General features: G+C 38.7%; 2 protein-coding genes across 2 annotated transcripts; both read right to left on the bottom strand.

Annotated features, from left to right (window-relative positions):
- Positions 1 to 1,603: 1,603 nt before the first annotated feature.
- Positions 1,604 to 13,112, bottom strand: DR1 (down-regulator of transcription 1). The gene is made up of 3 exons (XM_085068084.1): positions 12,551 to 13,112; positions 6,975 to 7,138; positions 1,604 to 3,740 (listed from the first exon to the last, which is right to left on the bottom strand). Exons 1-3 carry the CDS (start codon positions 12,768 to 12,770, stop codon positions 3,594 to 3,596), a joined length of 531 nt encoding a protein of 176 aa, XP_084924210.1. The 5' UTR covers positions 12,771 to 13,112; the 3' UTR covers positions 1,604 to 3,593.
- Positions 13,113 to 14,596: 1,484 nt separating this feature from the next.
- LOC146433933 (retinol dehydrogenase 8-like) lies at positions 14,597 to 21,333 on the bottom strand. The gene is made up of 6 exons (XM_085068083.1): positions 21,220 to 21,333; positions 20,680 to 20,845; positions 19,263 to 19,438; positions 18,068 to 18,161; positions 16,266 to 16,449; positions 14,597 to 15,402 (listed from the first exon to the last, which is right to left on the bottom strand). Exons 1-6 carry the CDS (start codon positions 21,314 to 21,316, stop codon positions 15,169 to 15,171), a joined length of 951 nt encoding a protein of 316 aa, XP_084924209.1. The 5' UTR covers positions 21,317 to 21,333; the 3' UTR covers positions 14,597 to 15,168.
- Between the last annotated feature and the right edge of the window lie 418 nt (positions 21,334 to 21,751).

Below are 21,751 nucleotides of genomic sequence, written 5' to 3'. Positions count from 1 at the left end.
CAAACATATTTTCAAAAGCAACCTATTGGTCCTGACTGCCAGCAAACCTTAACTGGCCTACAGTAAGGCTCACAGACACTCCCTTTCAACACTGAGTTGCACCCATACAGCATCCTTTAGTCCTGGATGGCACATTTATTGAGTGGGTTTTTAGGAAGTCCAAAGGCTCAAAGAGCTAGACTAGCTAGTACTGACTGTAAGCAAAATCCATGTCTGAACACTGGCCAGCATCCCACTGATGTGCTCTCACTGTAAAGTTGCAGAGTAAAATTTTTCATGGTAGACAGATTAATAGTATAATAACAAAAGTAAATTTAACCATAGCATGCTTTACCTTTCGTATTACACTTCTCCTCCTCCTCCTTCCACGTTGTTTTGTGCATGGTTTACACAAAATCATAATCTAGCACTAGGAAACTAAAATGAGGTACACGTTTCAGAGTACGGGTTTGGCTGCTCCACAATGATCAAGTCACTTTACTTGGCATTGTATCAAATGCCAAGTCACCTTTACTTGGCCTTGTTTCAAATGAAAACAATCCTCCCACACAAAATGATCAACCAAGCATTATTACACAGAGACCTCCTTAGTGGACGTACTTTTACAAAATCTGAAGAACACAATCTCTATTTGTGGCTTTCAGGGACATTTTCCATTGTGGCAGAAATTCCAGTGTTTCAAAACTAAGCTCAATTAGCCACACGCAAATATTGGAATTCAAATAGCATTTTAGGCATTTGATGTTTAGAATCCCTAAGATACTCCTTTAAAAGCACCTCACAGTAGTAAATACAACTATATTCATTATCCACAATGTCATGCAGACATGCACTTTATTAAAGTAATAGAAAAGAAAGATTTTGTAAGAAAGTCACTTGAGCACTCTGAAACAGACTGTCAGAATAATTATGGAAAACTCACAGATAATCTCATCAACTCAATATTTAAGGAACAGACACATCCTTATACATGTTTCTTGTGAGACAAAGCAACAATACAGTTGACTAACCAAACGTTATGCTCTATGTACCTGGTGTACCAAAAACATCAGGATACCATAAGTTCAGAAATCTACCTTCACTGAACAGCTCCTGCATGTAAGCACAACAGCAAGGTAATACAAAATTCATTTGTTGAAAGATCAGTGAAGATTCTCCCTGAAAGTGCCAGAGTTTATTTTTCATAACTGGGGAGGAATGGCTGAGTAAAGTAATCTCTAATCATGACTATCTACATGAAATTAAATTCTTACTGCCCCTGCCTGTGGCCTTTCACTTTGTGAAAGTATTTCAATAGCTGGTACACAATCTAAGAGGGCTTTTGTTCAACTTCTCAGGTGAAGAATGTCACACTATAAAAATACATATACATACTAAATGCAATGCCCAAGAGAAAAGAGAGCGGGTCAAGCCCAGAAACACTGTTTGCAAGCAATAACAAGCCCAGTGAACAGCAATGCCATCCAACAGCACTCAGGTTGTGAAGACATCAGGTCACAAAAAGTGTTCAGTGAGCCAAAATAAAACAGGGTTTAAGTACTCTTAACTTTTTTGTTTATAAAGGCAATGAAGAAGTCAGACTGTTCATTAAATATAAAAGCAATTTTATAAAAACACATCAGAATTTTATTGCTTGAAGAATACAGCATATGAAAAAGCACAAGAATGTCCAAAAAGAAAGGTCACAAAAATTCAAACATTACACCATACATACCAGATGCAGTAAAATGTTAACCTGATTTCTGCATCAGAAAAAAAAGGTGTGAAAATATACCTAGTATTATTTAGAAGGAAAAGACTCATTTAAAATAGAAAGTGTGAAGGTGTTACAGTACAAATTAGAAAAGCCAACACTGCACATTAACATTGTATCACTAGACTAGATTTTCTACCTTTGGTACTCAAACCTTTACAGAAAATCACTTCCTCAGTCAAACCTTGCCTAACATATTTTATGTAGTATCCAGGAAAGTTTTTTTGTTTTTTCTTTTTTAAACTTAAACATTCAAACAAATACTCTTCTGAGTTTTCACTGCATTACTGCATTTAAAGACATGTTCACATTTATTCAATATGCAACTTAACACATCTCAAATTTAAATCAAAAGTCACTATGTGACTTAGATCTGAATACATGCCAATTGGATCTAGTTCAGATCTTTATGTAAAAATGGGCCCACCATTTGCTGTTTGCATCCTTATGTAAACAGACTGCTGCAGCCCTCCTCAAGAATTCTAACTAGAGCAACTTGCTGAGGATGTAAGTTAATAAAACCATCCACCTTGTTAGAGAGCTACGGGGTCATCTACAGCAGCATGCAAGTGGCTTTTCTACTCTGCTCAGATTAGTGTACCAGAAGATATGCCAGTATTACTTCAAGTAACACATTAAAACTCAGCAATGGACACTACTGTGCTTTATTTCAACACAAAGGACAGCTGCTCATCCATTAAATCAACAGAACTATCAAAAGGACAAGTACATAATTTCTGTTTCATGTATTGCTGATCACTCTTGGGGAATATTTTATCAGAAACCTGGACTTACCTACAAACCAATTTGAGTGAAGAAAACATTGTCTTTCAACAAGGTATCTTAGTAATCCAGTGGCAATCTAGTCTGGAGAATGTTAGCATTATGCTGACCATGACTAATCAAAGTTAAATAAATTCCCTCTTTTATGATAAACATGCTGTTAGGGTCAGCTTTTACCTTCTTGGGCTTGAATACTTAATCACTCCCAGTCACATCAGCAGAACAAACAATTCTGTTTCTTTAAGTTCCAGCTTTATATTTCAACAATATGAATAAAACTGGACTATGAAATACCATCAACAACAGTTAACATTAAACTGGAGTGAAGTAATAGAAGAGTTAGTTCTTCAAACCAGGCAGTCTTTGAAGTGAAATATTCAGTTAGGACTGTCAAAAGGATGTCATAATAAAACCACGAGTTTATTTTTTTTTCACCCCTATACAAAAAAAAAAAAAAGACTGAATTTGTACAACTCCTATTAAACATACCTTTTCCTAGCTTGGTGAAAATGTATCATTTTCAAATTTTAACAAGTGTGGTATTCGAGCATATATAATATTTATTGCCATATACATCCTCATTTTAAAAAGAACTAAGAATTCAGACTCTTCTATGCTGAACTCTACTTTTTTCCCATTAAAGATTATGTCTACTGTACCACTCCCCCCAAAAAACAATTAAAAATTCTAAGTAAGATTTTATAGTTTAGTTAAAAGGGAAGAAATGCAAATGTGGATTTAGAGCTTTTGTATAAATCTCACTATATTTTATAAACATGTTGTTTATTGTAACACTGTTTATTGATCAAATAAATGACGCACTATCTAAAATTTCCATATACACCATTAAAAATCCAAAGTTGATATGATACTGAACCTTAAATCTTCAAGAGTTCAAAAAAAGACAGTTTATACATGTACAGCACACAACAGCAGACACCCCTAGAATACCAACTGCCAGTCCACGATGCATACAAACTTACAGGTAAGCATTCATTTCACTGTTTTCATTGTGCAGGAAAAGTATTTCTTAGTAAGACAACTCAGCTGGTGATTTTCAGATATCATCTTCATCATCTTCATCCTGAGAAGATCCTGCCTGATTGGATGCACTGGCTGAGGCAGCAGCAAGCTGTGCCTGTTGAGCTGCTTGTTGCATCTGTAGCCATTCCTGCTGTGCCAGTTCTGCTTGCTGTTGTCTAGCCTAGAGATATGAATTTAATTGTTAAGGCAACACACAGCTTGTGAAGAATCTCTACAACACATATCTTTAAAAGCATTTTTATCTGTACCTGCAGATTCCTTTTTTTTTAAATTAATTGCACATGCAAAACCACATCTAGAAGTACCTTAATTATTTGTCCCAAGAAGTTTAGCTATATTCTCTCTTCCCCAGAAGACACCACTGTTTGGAGACCTTGTATTTACAAAAACAACAGACAGAAACCAGTGTACTTAAGTTCCACTGTAAGGACTGTGCTACTGAACCACTAAGTAATGAAAAATTTAACTGACGCAAAGCAAAGGAAACTTTAGACATCAGTTTCAAGGGATCTTAACATTTAATCACAGTTCAGAGATGAGAACAGCCTTGCTTTGTTGATTACAAATAACAAAACTTCCAATTATGAAATCATCCCATTGAACCACAGAGGCACATATTTTTACAAAAAACAAAGAAAGCCATTATCTTACTTTGCTAAGCAATCTTTGCAAAACAGAGCTAGGTAAGGTATTCTCGAATTCAGGTATGAAAACTGAGGATGGCTTTGCTACAGAAAAGTATAGTCCTTTACAGCCCTTAATGTTTTACCAAAACATTTCAAATGGAAAAATGAGGATTCATCAGTTGAACTATCCGGGGTTTTCACATGTTTTTTGACAGCTCCTGTTGATTTCAACAATACACTAATTGCTTGTGTTAAAGTTACAACTTCAATTTCCACTTTGAACGAACATTAGGAAAAAGATCTCAAAATGAAAAAATTTCAGTCTTTTTTTACTCTTCTACTTTTACAAGTCTAAGACTATAATAATTTCTTTTCTAATCCTACTGCACTCACTGAATTTTGCTAATTTTTTTCCAAAGCATCAAATTTTTTACAGTTTTGCAAACTTTAAGATGCCAAAAGATGATGCTTTGGAAAACAGTGAAACCCAGTTTTTCTACCTAGAAATGTGAAAAACAGGGGAGTCTTCTCTTATTATTACGAAGTGTCACATTTTCCTCAGTCTGTTCTACAGTAAAAAAAATACAGCAGTAGAAATCTCCCCTCAATGAAAATTTTTCAGTATTTCAAACTTCCAGTGATAGTACAGTTACAAGGGCTGGAAAACAATCTAAAACATCAAAGTTTTAAAGGAAAGACAGCAGCAGCATCTGTACACACAGGAAGGCAGACATATTTATCAGCCAGGAGATAACAACAGGGCTCCCTACTGACCCTGCTACAGTGAAGTTTACTGTACACTCAAGGAGGTGATACACATGCATGCTGCAGGAAACAGAGGCTCAGCACTTCACACTGGATGCATCACTTTGTCAGTGCCCACCCCCAGTGCCATATTTGTAACAATAACACTTCATCATTTCAAAAAAGGGAAGAGGAAAAAACCTCGCATACTAACGAATTCCATTGAGTTGGATTGACCAAGAAGCTCTATAAGCATTAGGTAAGCTTTACTCATTTACTGCACAACTACAGTGAGGAAAACTCAGAAAACCCCCAAATCTATCAAGACCCTTGTCTTGTATAAAAACTTAGACATCCATGAATATTGGGATAAGCCGTTCCCCTGACTTCAAATATTTACCATCGTCCAAAACAGAGGTGTCAAACATTCATAACTTTAACAGGGAGGTATTTTAAAAGTAGAGCAAGAAGTCAGCATAGTGTCATGCTCCAGAATATTAAAAAGATTAACACAAATAAATAAGCATGCACTTGCGTAACTATTTTTAAGAATAATTACAGTACTTCCAACAGCACATCACAGCTACTATTTTTGAAAAATGAGACTGTCATCCTTGAATCTAAGTGAACATTTTCCATATTACCAAAAACTATTTTTAAAAATCATTCATACAATCTTGTCATGTGTTGTCTTAATTTAGACATTAAGGCACAGTAACAGAATTTTAAAAGAATATACTTCAAGTTGTCATTCCTTAGACAAAGTGTGGCTTGCATAAGGTGGTTTCAGCAATTTTTGATATTTTTTTTAATTTTTTCAATGATATTCTGAAGCTAGTACTCCCTTAATACACCTTGGTTTTGCTGCTTGTTTGTTTTATATATCATGCTGAGTTACTTGCACAAAAACAGTACGTAAAAAACAGGTATCAAACTGACTATTATTTGTAGATCTTACCCAAAATCCAGAAGCAGCCATATTGGTCTTTGTAATGTTAGGACAGTCAAAGAAGAGTTAGGCACATGTGATTTGATCATAACTAGTTCTGCAACAGTTACATGATATGCTGAAATTTTAAATGCCTTAAAATCCATCATGCAATGAAGATTAAAGTAGTTGGCATGTCATAAGATGAAAAACAGCAGTTTCAGCAAGACACAATTATAGCAAAGCAGAGAGAAGGTCACAGTAATCAGACATTAACTGAATAAGCATTTTCATCAGAGGAAATCAAAGTAAGCAAACTGAGAACATAAGACTCTGGCCTTGGTTAAGAGAACATAGAAACACCACATAACTTTCCCATCTCTTAGTTTCTCTTAGTCAAACTAAGAGAATAGTCAGGAGAAAGATAGTGTAGAAAGACAAATAAATAATATTGGGGTTTTGTCAATTAAACTGGGGAATGTTAAAACTATCTGGGAAAGCTGGAAGGGCATAATTATGGCTGGGATGAAGAAGAATGTGTGTGTGTGTTAGTACACTATTTGGAGGCAAATGCTTTTTCCACGCCTCAACAGCCTCTTGAAAAATTATGCATGAATTCACTCAATTACAGTCATGCCAAGAATAAAGTTTCTTTCAAAGTATAAGAAATAACATTTGTGCACTGATGGTCAGAAACAGATAAGCTATTTTCACCTTTTAGTGCATCAAAACTGGTAATTTCCTAGAACACCAGCTGTTATTTTTTTAGTTCTGCAACTAAGTAGTTCTTAAATGTATTCTCCATGGTAGACTGGAAATGCCCAAGTAGCAAAACCCCAAGCCTTTTAAACCTGGAGTATGAAATACACTCATATACAAAGTCCTATATATCAAATCACAGAAGTGTCAAGCAGCAGCATCTTATTTGTTGACGTCACATTCCCAAACTCAAACAGGCCAAGGCCAATAGCATCTCAGATGCCACATCAATTCACATGGAAGGGGATACTTCTTGAGGTGTGCACGTGTTTGTGTGGCCCTAGACCTGCAGCATTAATTATTCCAACCTCATCAGGACAAGTATTGCTTCACTTACTTGTGCAAATAATTCCTGTTGCTGCCTTAGTAGCTCTTCTTCCGGAATGCCGAGGTTCTCCAAGCGTGAACTGGCCTTTCTTCTCTTTAGTGCTACTGTTTTGCATTCTTGTAAGACTTCTTTTACTTCACTGATATAGGAGCCAAACCCCAAACTTTCTAGTGCTGCAAAGAAAGAAAGAAAGGATACTGTTTACCTTTTACAAAGATTTTGATAATAGATATTGATTTGTTCATTTAAAATAAAGAAAAAGCATTTTATACCTTTCCTATCATCTGGTGACAAAAATCTCTGCTCTTAAAAAGATCTGACAGCTATAGTCCCTCTTTCTTCTGCTATGTCATTTAGCAATACATACTTTTAGGCTAAAAAAAGTAAGGTTGGTCAAGTACAACCAAAGAAGTTTGCACTTGCCGGGGATTCAGGGCTTTCAGACACACTTTGCTAGAGATACGCATTATTCTCCAAAAGACATATTCTTCCCACCTTTCCTATATCAGAATCAACATAATTTATACAGCTAAGAATTCCTTCCTATCTGAATTATCTCCCAGGGATTCTACCTTTCCAGTTTTTGGAAGTCTTCAGTAGAAGGTGAATTAGCAACCTATAACAGAGCAAGAGTGATGCATGTAAAATGATCAAAGATCCTTCAATGAGGCAGAAATAAATAATATTATGTTGGGTTGCTGAATTTTAGCTTTTGTCTTTTAGTATCTAAATTGCCATACATAAAATGCATAGTTCACACATATAAAGCTATATAAAGTTATGTATAAGCTCTTTATTGTTTTATTTCTCAATGGAACCCCTGCTATTTATCTCCACATTAAAACGTATTCAGAAACTAAAATCTCGCCCTTTTATCTGCCCAATCTGTAATGCAGCTATATCCTGCAACAACAGTTTTTTAAAGAATGCAAAGGTAGCAGAAAGGATTATAAAAACCCAGGTAGAACATGCGACAAAAGGCACACTATTTCCTCATGCACCATTTACTGACATGCCTCCACACACACCCAAAGTGAACCTATTACAGAATATACTAGAAACATTACATAAACACCAATTATACTAGAAACAAGTATCGGTTTAATAAAAAACCTGGTTAATTTCCAGCATTTACACAATTTAGAGTTTACAGTACAGTTTGCTTTTACCTTTACCTTAATCTCAACCTTATGTGACAAGCTATTCAAGAAATAGCACTAAACTGCACAACAGCAATCAACAGCTTGTTATAAACAAGATCTTTGTTACAGTAACTCGGACAATATTCTAACACTAATTTTGTAAGCATTTTCCTACCCATAATTACAGTAGCATGTCATTGTATCATAATCTAAACAAAAACCCAAAGGCATTCTCTAAGTTTTCAGCTTCCAAGCTGTACTCAGGGAGACAATTCACACACTGTCTTCAAAAGAGCTGCTGGTGCAGCTGTCTACTCATGCAGCACTACCATCCCTTTAACAGAGAACACTTGGTAAAGCAATTTACATAATACTTATTTCTTAAAAAAAATAAAGTTAAAAGACAAACTGATTTAGAGATAGTCAAATTACTTCAGAGAAAGTATGCCAGTTTAGCCTCAGCCCACACACAGACACTGGGAACACTTTTTCCAATTAACCCACAGTTTCTAGGAGAATTACCAAAAACTTCAGAAACCTGTTTCATCCAGCCTCAGCAGATAGGAGGCAAATCCATGTCTCATAGTCCAGAACCAGTTAATACTCTACAGATATTTAAGAATTCATTTGATTTTGAAATGTAAACAGCATATAGAGTAATTTTAAAGTCACATTTCTTTAACCAAACTGAAGAAATCTATAAGTCTAGTAAGACAAACCATCACAGTCAATCCCAGAGGTGTTTGTCAAAAGACCAGGGTTGGCAATCTGTTGCATCAGAATATGAACAACTGCGGAGTCTGAAGTTAACAGTAAGATGTGTTTTCTGAGAAATTTTAAATGGTCCTTAAAAGAAAATAAATCAATGGAAGGAACTTAAGAGTTGTGTACTGTATGTAGCACAGACACACACCAAAAAAAAAAATTAAAACCCTCCCATGTAATACAACCAAGACAGATTTTTACAATTATTCAACATAACAAAGCTATGAAGAACCACATATCCATAATAAACCTACTGCATCGAAATTATACTGGCTGTGAAACAATCTACAAAATTTACCATCTTCTTGAAGCACACCAAGGCTTTACAGAACACATGAATGGAAGGAATACAAATCCCTTTACACCAGCATGGTGTTAAAATGTGGGACAAGTGATTACTACTTCATCAGAGCTGCTATTTCATGAAAACTCAAAGCCTCTCTACTTTTTGAGCCTGAAACATGTCATCCTACCCAGGTGGCTGAAAATTCAGCATCCTACTGAGGCTAGAATGATCCCACCAAATGTAAACAGCTGAATCCCAAAACACAGTATTTGGGGGAATAACACAACTCATATTTACAAACACCAGATCACAATTATCCTTTCCCCAGTTTCCTCCTACTTTTAACGACTGCATGAAGCTGCAGGTCTCTGAGTAATCAGTGACACATAGTTAGTACTACTTTTTTTATACACAATCAAATAATTAATATCCAAGACTTTTATATTTTTATGCTCCTTTCAAAGAAAAAGCTTCCAAAATAAAATCCCAAACATGAACTGTTGGGTGGGGTTTTTTTAAATTAAATGATAATACACACAGTGTCAGTATCCTTACAGTTGATGAAAAGAAGCTACAAAATTTGACATCAATCCTCAGCCTACCTTATTGCAGAACAGTTCCATGTGACCGAGTAATCAAAGTAACTAACTTCATAAAATGGTGATTTTTTTAAGACACCATTTTCTGAATTCAACAAAAATTTCATTTCTTATAAAAAGCCTGCTTTATCACAAGTCATATAACACTCAAATGATTTTATTTTCTGTTCCAGGATGGAAGAACATTCATTGGCTTACTAGAGCTGCAGATTCACAGCTGGGTTCCTGATGGTGGGATTCAACAATAAACAGGGAGATCTCCACTTACAACTATTACATGGCCTTGATGCTTTTGGGTATTCTCCAAGAAAGCTGTCTTGCATTTTATTACCAGTAGTGAGTGCTTGGCATGGTCTGAGTACATCCATCAAATCAGAGCTCTAATGGCATGCACAAAGCCCCTGCCTTCCTTCCCCTATGCTATTGACAGCAATGTACCAGTCAAGTGTTTGTGCTACCATAGAATAAAACACAGCAGGGACCTCATCTACCTGAAATATAACCCAAGGGTAGAGAGAGAGTTCTTGCTCAGCACATGGCCACACAATCACCTTACCAGTGCAGCAAAGGAAGGGGTATCTCAAGCACCACTGTGCCAGACATCTAAGCACAGTGACAAAGCGCAGTTTTATGTCACCTCTAATACAGTCCAATGGCAGTGTCACCAACTGCAGAGTGAGTCTTTACCCTTCCTCCTGCCCAGCCAAACACCCTTCCTGCTTCTTGTTTCCAATCTATTAACTTCTTGTTTACAGCCCCAGTTTGCTGCAAGACAGCAAACTCACCTGAGAGGACACCGTGCTCTGCCCTAAATTCTCAAAAGCCACAGGGTCAGTTGTAGCTGCAGTTGCCAGATCCAGCTCTTAAAGGGTACAAAAAGACTCCTCTTGGCAGCATCTTGGGCTTAGGCTGGACCAGGTGTGATGTGATGGTCATTAACCTCATTTTACTTCCAAGCATTCAGAAGGACAAAGATACGTGGATGGCCACAACAGACAAGATTTCAATTGCCTAATTTGTTAGCATCATTGTCATGAAGCTGCATTAAGAGGAAGTCAAAATATAAAGTACCTAAAATGTATCAAGATGGATGAAAATGCTGAAATACTCTACCTATACACACAATCACTGCTCCCAAAACTGGTGATCTAAACTCTCAAACCTCACAGAGAGAACATGTGCCAACTGATCAGAATCTGAAAGGAGCTAATAGCAAATACACCTCTCTAAAGATAAGAACAGCAGAAAACCCAAGAACAATAATTTCCATCTCTAGAACATTACGAAAATGGATACATTGTCATATTTTACTAGAAAGTATAGATTTAATTTCAAAATAACTTTTCCTAACTCTAGAGTGTGGTAACACAAGGACGTAGAACCCAGCAAAACACTTGGCATGAGACGACCTGCTGATGTTATGTACACACACTTTAGTTTCAATTTCTTTTCCAAAAAACCCAGACTAAGCCTAGGACAGCAATAGGTGAAATCTTTTCTACAGACCACCACTACTGGGTAAAAAACACTTTCATACACAAATTCTTTATTACACTCAACCTTGAAGATCATATCTATTCCTATGTTAAGAGTTAACCTCAAACATTTTTTGTGGTGACTTGGAGAAACTATCCATGTATTAAAGAGCATCACACCTAAAGTATGCTTCTATGTGCAAGCACAGGTTTTTACTCTTTACATCCTAGGCTTCTGTGATGGAGCCACTTTGCTAAAATTTCAAGTTTACATGTATTTTATTTAATATTGAAGCTCATACACACTACATTTTTTCTTTTTCTGTTCATGATCCTATCAAGTACTTGAACCTCTTTTGGTGAGCAAGCTAATAAATTTCACATGAACCAACTTTTTTGTTTTGTTTCAAACAGCAAATACTGCTAAAAAAAAAGAAAACTAATAATGTCAACATTCTTTTAACTAAATTGATACCATCACAGCCCTGAAAATAGCTCTGCTACAAATGCTACTGTTAATATCTCTACTAGGCAGCAGACTAAAGTGCTCTTTCTCTACTGATGCTATAAATTTGTTTGCAGCAGACACTGGTATCAACAACCCTGTCTTAAGCAGCAAAGCAAATGAGTTCTGACAAAAGATGCCTGATGCAGACTTCACGAGGAGGCAAGAAAACACTTTATTTGCGGCAGAATTTAAAGAAAAACAAACGAGACACAGAGAGAGAACTCGCCTTTTATTCTAGCAAGGGGAAGTGGGAGTCAACAGCAGAAAAAGATACAAGGGCATAGGTCACGTTTAAATGCTCTCTGCAACAGATACGAAGATCCAACATTAAACAATGAGACTGTAATGACAGCCCTAAGGAAATATTATACTCTTTAGATTCCAGGCAAGACTACCACAGAATAAAGCCTGGGGCCCACATAAGCAATCTCCAACTAGAAAGACATTTAATAAATTCAGAACCTTAAAGCATGCTGCATATCCATTCGAAAAAGCAGACCTAGTTTCACAGGTACGAAAAAGAGGAAGAGATTTGGTGACTTCACTCAAAGCATCAGCGGCTTCTCTGAGGCACAAACCCAGAGCTGGTGCTGAGCACACCCAGCAGCCGCTCTGACCACACAAAGACAACATCCCTTGCAGTACAGCTGGCAAGCCGGACAAGACAGGCTTTTCCTGCAGACCCTTAGGAGCCCCTGCCTTTTGTGCTCTGCACAGCCACACGCAGCCGGAGAGGCACGAGCGGCAGCGGGACAGGAGCGGCTCACAGGTGTCCCAGCCGGCAGCGGCACGGCGCCCGCGGGAGCTCACCTTGTATGACGTGCTCCGGGGAGATAGTTTTCTTCTCCGATTTGTTGCAGATCTCGTTGGCCTCGGAGGAGATGAGGTGGATGAATTCAGTGCAGCAGTTGACCACCAGCTCCCGGGCGTCGTTCGCCACGCGGACGTTGGGCAGCGTCTCTTTGATCATCTTGTTGATGGCAGCCCTGGGGATGGTGAGGTCGTCGTCGTTGCCGGACGACGAGGCCATCCTGGCTGCGCTCGGCTCACGGGCTGCGCTCAGCGCCCGCCAGGGGCTCCAGGGCGCGGGGACCCGGCGGGGGCGGGCGGGGCCGCGGGGGGCGACCTCGAGGATGGGCGGGGGGCGGCGGGGCCGGGCCGGGGGTCGCTGCCGGGCCGGGGGGCGCGGGGCCGGGAAGCGCGGCTCGGGCTCAGGGCTGCCTCGGCCGCGGCGCCTGCCACTGCCGCCTCCGCCACATCCTTCGGCCGCCGGCGCCGCCGCCTTATGACCAGCGTGAGGGGAGGCGAGCAGCGGAACGCCCCGCTCGGCTCGGCTCGGCTCGGCTCGGCTCGGCTCGGCTCGGCTCGGCTGGCCCGGCCGTACGGCGGCCGCGAGGCGGAAACGCTCCCACTCCGGCTCAACCTGCGAGGGACGGCGCTTCCGCCGGAAGCGGAAACAGCTCCCGCCGCCGGGAGCGCCGGAAGGGCTGCGGCGCCACGTGCGGGCGGCGGCGAGGGGCTTTTAGCCGCCCCTGCTCCCTCCGCACCCTCCCCAGAGCTGCCCTCGGGCCCGCCCGCCCTGCCCCTCCGTGCCGCCAGCAGCACAGCAGCGGACAGCCCCGGCAGGCTCGTTCCCAAAGCGGCGCGGGCTCGGCGCTTCATTGCAGTTTATTCACGACTCGCAGCCGTGGCTGGTTTAACTCGGCACCCATCTATGACGCTGTATTTTCTGCTTTCACTCGTTCCATAACCAGTAGCGTGAGGGTTGTGTGAGGCAGAATTAACCCCACCACGGTGGTGTTTGTGGAAGCCCATTAATAGCCACGGTCCTGGTCGTGCCTTGCTGTGTGCTGCAAAGCGAACCGCCCAGGAATGCAGCCCAGCCCAAGCTGCGGGCCAGAGACAGCACAGCTCCTGACACGGAGGGGCTCCTGGCAGCCCCAGCCCTTCCATGCATGTCTCTGTCCAAACCGTACCCGCGCTGAGCCTCACCGGGAGGCGATGGCATCTAGGGCTGCAGAGGGGCGGTTTGCCAGGCTCCCTTCAGCCCCGGCAGCACTCCTGTCATTTAATTCCTGCTTGCTCCCTTTCAGCCTAGCTGCTATTCCCACCTCTGTCGGTGCTGGGGTGCGGGCTGCTGGTGTTCTGCGGGAGGTGTGGGTCGGGAATGTACTTGGAGCCTGCAGCTGTGCTCAGGGGCTGCTGGTGTCCCCTCAGGCCCCGGCTGCGGTCCGAGGGAGGTCCCTTCACAGCCCCGCTCCTTGTGCCCCTCCAAAAGGGTCACACCGGCAGAGGAAGCCCTGCGTTAGTGTTTGGTACCCGCAGAACTCGGAGCTCTCTGGGAGAGGCAGGGCAGGGCCGCTGCAAGTCCCAGCACGGAGTTAGATTTTGGCTTACTGAGACAGCACTGAAGGAAGGTTCTATCCCCAGAGAGTTCCAGCTGGGCTCTGGGGGTGAAACAAGGACAGCTGCTGGAATGTGCTGAGAAAGTGCAGCCTGGAGGCCCGAGGGACACTCGGCCTTCGCCTCAGCCCGGGGAGCCTCGCAACGCGGCTGGAGGTCAGGAACAGGAACGCCAGGCAGGAACAGCGAGCGCTCAGCCCAGGCACTTGGTTCAGCTGACTTGTAGGACAGGGCTGAGAGAAAGAGAGGGAAAAGACCTGCTTTACATGATAGAATTTTGGTTTATTATTAGGATAGCTTGGAACAAGAGGGGTCTGTGTCAAACACTCAAGGTACTGAAGGCATTTAATGGATTGAAATTACTTACTACTGACTATACTTCGTTTTCAAAAAGTAGTACCCAGACAGTAAGAAGATATTTTATATTAAGATGCATTTAAAAAACATTTTATTGTTCACCAAGTGCAATATGCTAGTAACCATTGCATATAAAGGAAGCATTCAGAATTTTATAATAAATATATATTCATAATAAATATTCTACTTGTTACATTTTAAGATTGATGTTGTTCTTATGTTGCTCATAAATAGATATGACTTCTGGAAATGAGAATACCAGTGTGATGCCAATTCTATCTTAATAAATAAAAACATGTAATTTTTTATGATATTAAGAATCTAAGTAGTTTGCATACTGTACACATCTCAGTGTGTATTATATTCTAGTAAGTGAAGGGGTTTGGACTAGTTTTAAGTACACAAATATCAGTCAGTGTTCATGTTCCTATGAAAACATCTCTGGAAAAAGCAAATGCTAAACAGAATAAAACTATAGAGGATTTTCATTGCAAGGTTCTGCCAACTGTAACATTCAAGAGATACACATTGAACTGAATATCTTAGCTAAGCTCAAACAGACATCTTGCGTGCCTTTTCATAATTACAGAGCAAAGGTATTTGAATAACAAACTGTGTAATCAATAGTTACAAGAAGTAATTCCAATTTGCACTACATAATCTCATACTTATTGTGAGGGTTTTCCCAGGTCAAAGCTCTTTCTACTTCTCCACCGTAGCAGTTTGATGAAGTTGAGACTTGCACTGAAGATTTTGTCATGCTGAAAAACCATTTTGTAAAATATGTCAATGGGTAGATCTCCATTTGGATCTGCATACTTCAGAGTTGTCATTGGAGTATACAGTGTGTTGGTCTGATGGCGAAAAGGTGGGTTTTCTGCAAGAATTATCTTTACTGTATGCTGTTGAGAAGGAGAAATGGGATTTTTAAAGAACTTTTACCAAAATAGTAAAGTAAAATCCCAGTTTTCAGTTAAACTGTGGAAAAGTAGAAGAATAAAGTTCTAGAATTATATAAAACCCTGAATATAGTTTTATTAGAACTCATTAGAAACTCTTCTTAAAATATTTTAAGGCCATCAGAAGTATTTCTGTTTTTCTATAGCATGCTGATAGCACCTGACACCTAACTATCCTGAGTAGTCTTCCAAAATTATTGTGGGCTTATATGCCCACAGTAGGTAGATCCTCTCTTTCACAGTTCACTGTGAAAGGATCAGGACAGTGCATTTTGCAGCAAGATCTGGGAATCTTCAGTTGACACTGAAGCTACTCCTTACCAGCAAACACCTAAAATAATCACCCCTTCCCACAGCTTGCCTAAACTTGTCTTCCTGGAGGAAGCCCCAAGCACCAGAAACATCCATGGGTTTTTAATTCAGCCTTGGTGGTCTGGGGTGCTGAGTGAAGTTCCCTTAGTGGAGGGATTATCAGTGAGGACAGTGCTTTACCAGTGGTGGGAACCCTGTGTGGATGTATGGTAACAATGCAGAATATGCACACTTCACCAGAGGACATAAAGGGCATCTAATGTCTCAGTGGTACTTAGTTGTCTTCAGTACTTCAAAATTAATATTATTTTAATATAGGCTTCTGTTTAAAACTCTGAAGATTCTACTGAATTTTTTAAAACCCTTTCTAATTGTGTGTATTACGTTTAATTATATCTAATGCTTCTACCAGAAAAACCCACCAACCAACCACTGCATTCATAAATTACAAAGAAAAAAAATATAAAAAAAAAGATGAATTTTTAATGAGTTACCTCTGCAACATCTTCAGCACTTTGTCCCAAGCTCTGGAAAATTTGTTTGTAATTTTTAAGGTAAATATTAGTAAACATCTCAGCTGTTTCTGCATCTGCAGCTGAAAGATCCATTTTCATTCCATCTTCAAACACTTTTCTTTCAAACTCTGTAACCACTGGGCCTGGTTCAATCAAACTTAACCTGTTTGAGAAAAAGGTCTGCTGGTTGTTGACTATCCTCCATGGAAAATACACCCCTCAATCCATCTCAAAAAGGAATATTGAGGAGTTGCACTAGCAAATAGTATATAACAGTACCTTCTGTAAAGGCAATCCATACTGCATTATTGCTCTCCCGCTCCTCCTACCCATCCACATATGATGATGTAGAAATTTGCATAGTTTAATTTTCATAGAAGTGCTGTAACTTAATTCATTATGTGAGTGCAGTTGTTACCTGCTGTCTCACAGCTGTGGAATCTAAGGGTGATTTATTCACAACAATTTATCAGATATGAAGAAAAATAAGTAAGGGATAGTAACACAATTTATTACTTTCTGGACAAAATTCTGCATAGGTTTCTTTGTTTCTCATGATAATACTAGAAGTAGCTGAAAGAAATGGGTGAATTGTCCAAACATGGATTTTCTTTGTCAAGCTTTAGTCAACATCCTACCATTATATGTTAATAAAATACAATATAAAGACTTTTACTGTGGGTGGACAGATTCTGGCTGCTGCCAAATCTGAAAAATTTTATTTTGCTCAGTAGCATATTATAGCAAATCATTGAAATACAGTTACTGGTCAGGTTTTTCCTGGTTATTTTCTCAGGTAGTAATAACTCCCAGCCACTGTGTTTATCAAAACTTTGGGATTGGGCATCTTATTAGACTTGAGTTCTTCAGGGGATGCTCTAAAGGCTCTTCTTTAGAATTAAATCAAGCTCTTGATCTTCACAGCAGAATTCCAGCTACTGCTGGAATTAAAGCCATTTCTCTTGCATCCCTCTTCCTATTAGACCTTGAATATTGTTTCTATTATACTTCATTTTTTTAACCTCCTTTTTCCTGTGTCTTATACCCTTGAAATCTCATTATGAATTGTGGTATATCCTGTGTATTACTACATTTATTTAAAATCCCTCCAAACTTTGCAGAGCAATATGGAGAATCACAGTTTTGTTTCTTAAATTCCACAACAGCAGCTGTCTTTTTTTCCACAAGGCCTAAAAGCTTAGGCACACAGACATAAATGGACATTTACCAGTTGTTGGACTTTGCACAAAGAACACTAGCAGAATTACATGATTGCGAATGTACATGTGACAAATCAAACCTAAAGTCACAGATGATGAACAGGACCAGTCTCTTAGATACTGTCTAAAATGTTAGAAATAGTACACCACACTTCTCACTTTCCTCCCACTTCCCTTCATTACAGGTATCTCACCCTGTCTAACATTCTGATGGATTTGCACTTGCTGACTCTCTGTGATGAGCCTTTGAAGTTTTTTATCTGTGAATTGCCTAAAAAGGCCATTATTCTTTCTAACAGCCTTTAACTGTTCAAGAGAATGTTTATTTTAACAGCTAGATCTTTTTATTTGCTTATATAGTGTGAAGAGTGTGGGCATTTCTATGTTTTTTGTGACGTACAATTTTCAAGGGCTTCTTAGTCTGTTGAGCAGCAAGCTTTAAAGCTTTTTTTACTACCTCTGCATATATTTTAAAATATCTAAAATACAATTCACACCAGTGGATCAATACCATTTACACCAGTAGATCAATGCCATTTACACCAGTGGATCAATACTTACTGCAGCTTGAACTTGAGTGCTTGTATAGCTAAACTTTCGCAGAATCCTTCCACAGCAAACTTAGATGCAGCATAAACATCATTAAATAAGATGCCTGATGGTACAAACAAAACATCCTCAGAATCTGATTGTATCCAACATACTAATAGTTTAATTTTTAAAACCTACATGTTTTCCCAAAATTTTTAGTCTTGCTGGGAAAACATTAGAAAAGTCCTTGTGTATTCTGAATCCAAGTATTAATTTTTGCCTATATTCTCAAAATTGCTTAGTCTAGGAAAGATGCTTGACTAATGCTTTTCCTCTTCCTAGCTGATGCTGTGGTCTCCTTGGATGCTATTATTTTGTATTCTAAGATATGAAAGTGTCTGTACATATAATACTATCTGCATTATTTATCAGCAAGACTTTAATAGTCTCTAGATGAACACAGAGGCTGAGTGTAATGCAGGAGACACGATTATGCAAGAGATCCAGCTTGCATCTGAGTGATTTAGAAAAAGCACCACATCAATCCATTTAGGTGGAGTGAAAGTGTTGTATTAAAATACCAGTTCTTGGAAGTTTGATGGAGGACACTTGCTCACCAGAATAATCCAGGTAAGAACAATGTCACAGTTCTAATAATAATAAAAAAAAATACAGATAGACAAGATGGGACACAAGAGTAGGAATATCGTTATCTATCACTAAAATTTAACTCTCAAGTTTTATGAGATTAAAAACTTTACAAAAAGGTGATACATTCTTCCAGGACTGGATTTTATTCTATTATTATTGTGCAGTGTAGAGAGTGTAGTAAGCATGTTTGCCTGTTCCCATCATTTTTTCCAAGAGGAAAGAGAAAAGTAATGAGAAAAGCAATGAGAAAAGTAATGCTAAGCCCTCTTTTCCAGATAATAAAAATCCAACAATCAAATTTTTAAAAATTGTAGAATTTAAGTTAAAACTCTTAAAGAAATTTACTCTGCAGGTTTTGTTGCAAAATGCCATGAGAGTAGCTGTGTAGTAACAAACGACCTGGATGCATTAGAGGTGCTTTTTGTAGTTGGAACTTCAGCATTAAAAAGCACAAGAGTCAGATATGCCAGCTCCTACTTTTTTCTTTTTTTTGGTTTTTTAGATAAAAAGAGGAAAGCTTTAGATTTTGAACATTGAACTCTTGGTTCAAGCAAACAGGAAAGACCAATTTTACCTTGTATTCCCATAACACTGCTTATTATAACTATATGCCCACTCTTTCTCCTCTTCATGTCAGGCAAGATCTCCTTCAGGAGTCGAACCAGGCCAAAGAAGTTGGTATCCATCACAGTTTTCATTTCGTCTATGGTCTGACATTCAATAGGTCCAATGAGCCCCATTCCAGCATTGCTCACTGCACAAAATGGGAGACAACAGCAAGCAAAAACCTCCATAAACATAAACTTGTAATCTTTACTGGAAAGCATTTGAAAGTAATGTGAGGATTAAGGGTTAGATGACCCTAAATAATCCTTAAAGAAAGGATTAAAAGATGCTAGTCACTAGAGCTTTCCATATAGACTTGACATTTCCATATGTCTTTTATTTTTGATTATGCTTTAAATCGTATTATCTGGTATTTTGCATTTTAACTAATTTATTTCTGATTAGTCCTTTAAAAAAATACAAAGGGATTACAGGAAAATGAGTCAAGAAATACCTGTATTTATTTATAATTCAGTATTAAGAATTGGAAGCTATAATCAATACCCGTAGGAATGAACAGAAGTCTTCAAAAAGTGATAGACCAAGCCATATTTTGGTCTGTTTTTTGCTTTATTAACATTCATATCTTCAAGAAGAAATAACCCCCAACAAAATAAACTAACAAACCAAAAGACACACTTCCATTGATCTTTATTTGCCTTCTGGATATTTATAAGTGGGGAATGATCATAGGACTGGCATTCTGCACGAGAACTAGTATGTCAAATTAGAGTATAATAAATTTTGCAGAAACAGTTGTTAAGCACTGCTTTAATAATTAATCAGAAAAAAGGCAAGTCCATAATTTTCTATTAGGTAAGATTTAATAGCTGATGGTGTAAGCATTTCCATCTCACTAAGATACTAATATTTATTTTTAGCAAAACAGTATGAAAACACTTCATGATGATTTGTAAAATACCATTTCAATTCTCAATACAAAATGAAAATATCCTTACTTTGCACTTGTTTTTTCACTTGCTAATTCCCAAATCCTGTTGCGTTCTTAGCACAGATAGGTATTACCTTCATTGTAAAAAGGGCTATGTTTCATCAATAGGGTAGAAAGTCTTGCTCATGAAGGTGCCAGTTTAGGCAAAATTTCTCACATTTTCTAAAAAATGTATAATTTTATCCAAGACACCTCTCTGGGATCAAGTTTCTCCTTTGCAGACAGGGAAAACCAACTTCCCTACTTCACAGAAGCAGGGTGAGATTTAATCCACTCATGTCTGCATGAAGTCTTGAGCATCTTGAACCAAATATACTATATAATTATTATTACTTTGACAATTTAAAAAATACACTAATGAAACTTCTCTAGGTTATTTGAGATGATATTTTATAGAAATCTGGTATCTGTTCATAGCACACAAATCCTGTACTTGCCTAGGACATCAATCCTTCTGTCAGGGATACTATTCACACAAGTTTTAATAGACTGTTCATCACAGACATCCAGTTGTTTAATTTCGAGGGTTTTGCCCAGCCTGTGACCTGCAGCTTCCTCCAGGGGTTCTTTCTTGGCCAGATTCCGCATTGTGGCATACACTGCAACACACCAGAAGCAACACTTACCAGAAATAAAATCTTTACTGTGGCAGTCTTACTGAGAAATATCAAAGAACATTGCTTTTACATCCAGCTCTTATATATGAGTGATAGAAACCAGATAAAAACTCAAAGTTAAAAGATTCTATTTTCAACATATATTGTCAATAATTTCCCAGTCTGGTTCTGAAATCTCCAAGAAATTCAAAAGTAGAATTAAACAGTATATTTTCACAGTATTTTCTTGACAGTAGAACAGGAAAACGAACCAGAAACAAGTCACCAAACTGAATACAAATGCCTGTTAAACCACAGAGAAAAAAGCAGCACCATCTCAAATAGTATGTTTTCATAAAGTACAGATAGATTGTTACCTTTAAATCTTTTCTGTTCATCTTTTGCCATTTTTACAGCTAATGCCAGTCCAATGCCTGAGGAGCAACCTGTAATGAGGACATTTCTTCTTGCCATTCTTTTCACTGAGTTGTTCAGTTCTTCAGAGGAGCAATAACATGAATGTAACCACAGCACGATGTGACTGGCTTTTAATGCTATCTCCAGCTTCCCTGAGTCAACAAATCTGAAAATGCACACCTGGACCTTGCATGATTAAGGGATAATCTCCAACTGGACAAATAGAAGCAGATGCTCCTACATGTGCTTGTAATCTGCATTATCAAAACTGATTATATTTAATACAAAACTTGATTAATCTATAAAATGAGGCATTTGTAAACTACATGGATGTTTTTTTCATAGAATAACCAGTTTGCACAGTACTGGCAGGAAAAGCCTTGCCACAATTATAATCAGTCTGTAGCACTAAGTCCTCTACTCACATCTCTGGAAAGTAAATTGCACCCCAAGTGGGTTCCCTCTGCTAAAGCTGTTCAGAATTCCTACACC

The sequence above is a fragment of the Lichenostomus cassidix genome, chromosome 8, assembly GCF_008360975.1.
Source record: "Lichenostomus cassidix isolate B80296 chromosome 8, HeHo_3.0, whole genome shotgun sequence".
Lineage (NCBI taxonomy): Eukaryota > Metazoa > Chordata > Aves > Passeriformes > Meliphagidae > Lichenostomus > Lichenostomus cassidix.
This window is presented reverse-complemented; position numbering and strand designations above follow the sequence as displayed.

Coding starts and splice junctions, on each gene's coding strand:
- DR1 (XM_085068084.1), bottom strand. CDS start 12,770: ATGGCCTCGTCGTCCGGCAACGACGACGACCTCACCATCCCCAGGGCT. Junction 7,139..12,550: donor CCCGGAGCACGTCATACAAG/GTGAGCTCCCGC, acceptor CTTTCTTTGCAG/CACTAGAAAGTTTGGGGTTT. Junction 3,741..6,974: donor AACAGGAATTATTTGCACAA/GTAAGTGAAGCA, acceptor TCATATCTCTAG/GCTAGACAACAGCAAGCAGA.
- LOC146433933 (XM_085068083.1), bottom strand. CDS start 21,316: ATGGCAAGAAGAAATGTCCTCATTACAGGTTGCTCCTCAGGCATTGGA. Junction 16,450..18,067: donor GCACTCAAGTTCAAGCTGCA/GTAAGTATTGAT, acceptor TTTCTCAAACAG/GTTAAGTTTGATTGAACCAG. Junction 15,403..16,265: donor GTGCTGAAGATGTTGCAGAG/GTAACTCATTAA, acceptor CCTTCTCAACAG/CATACAGTAAAGATAATTCT.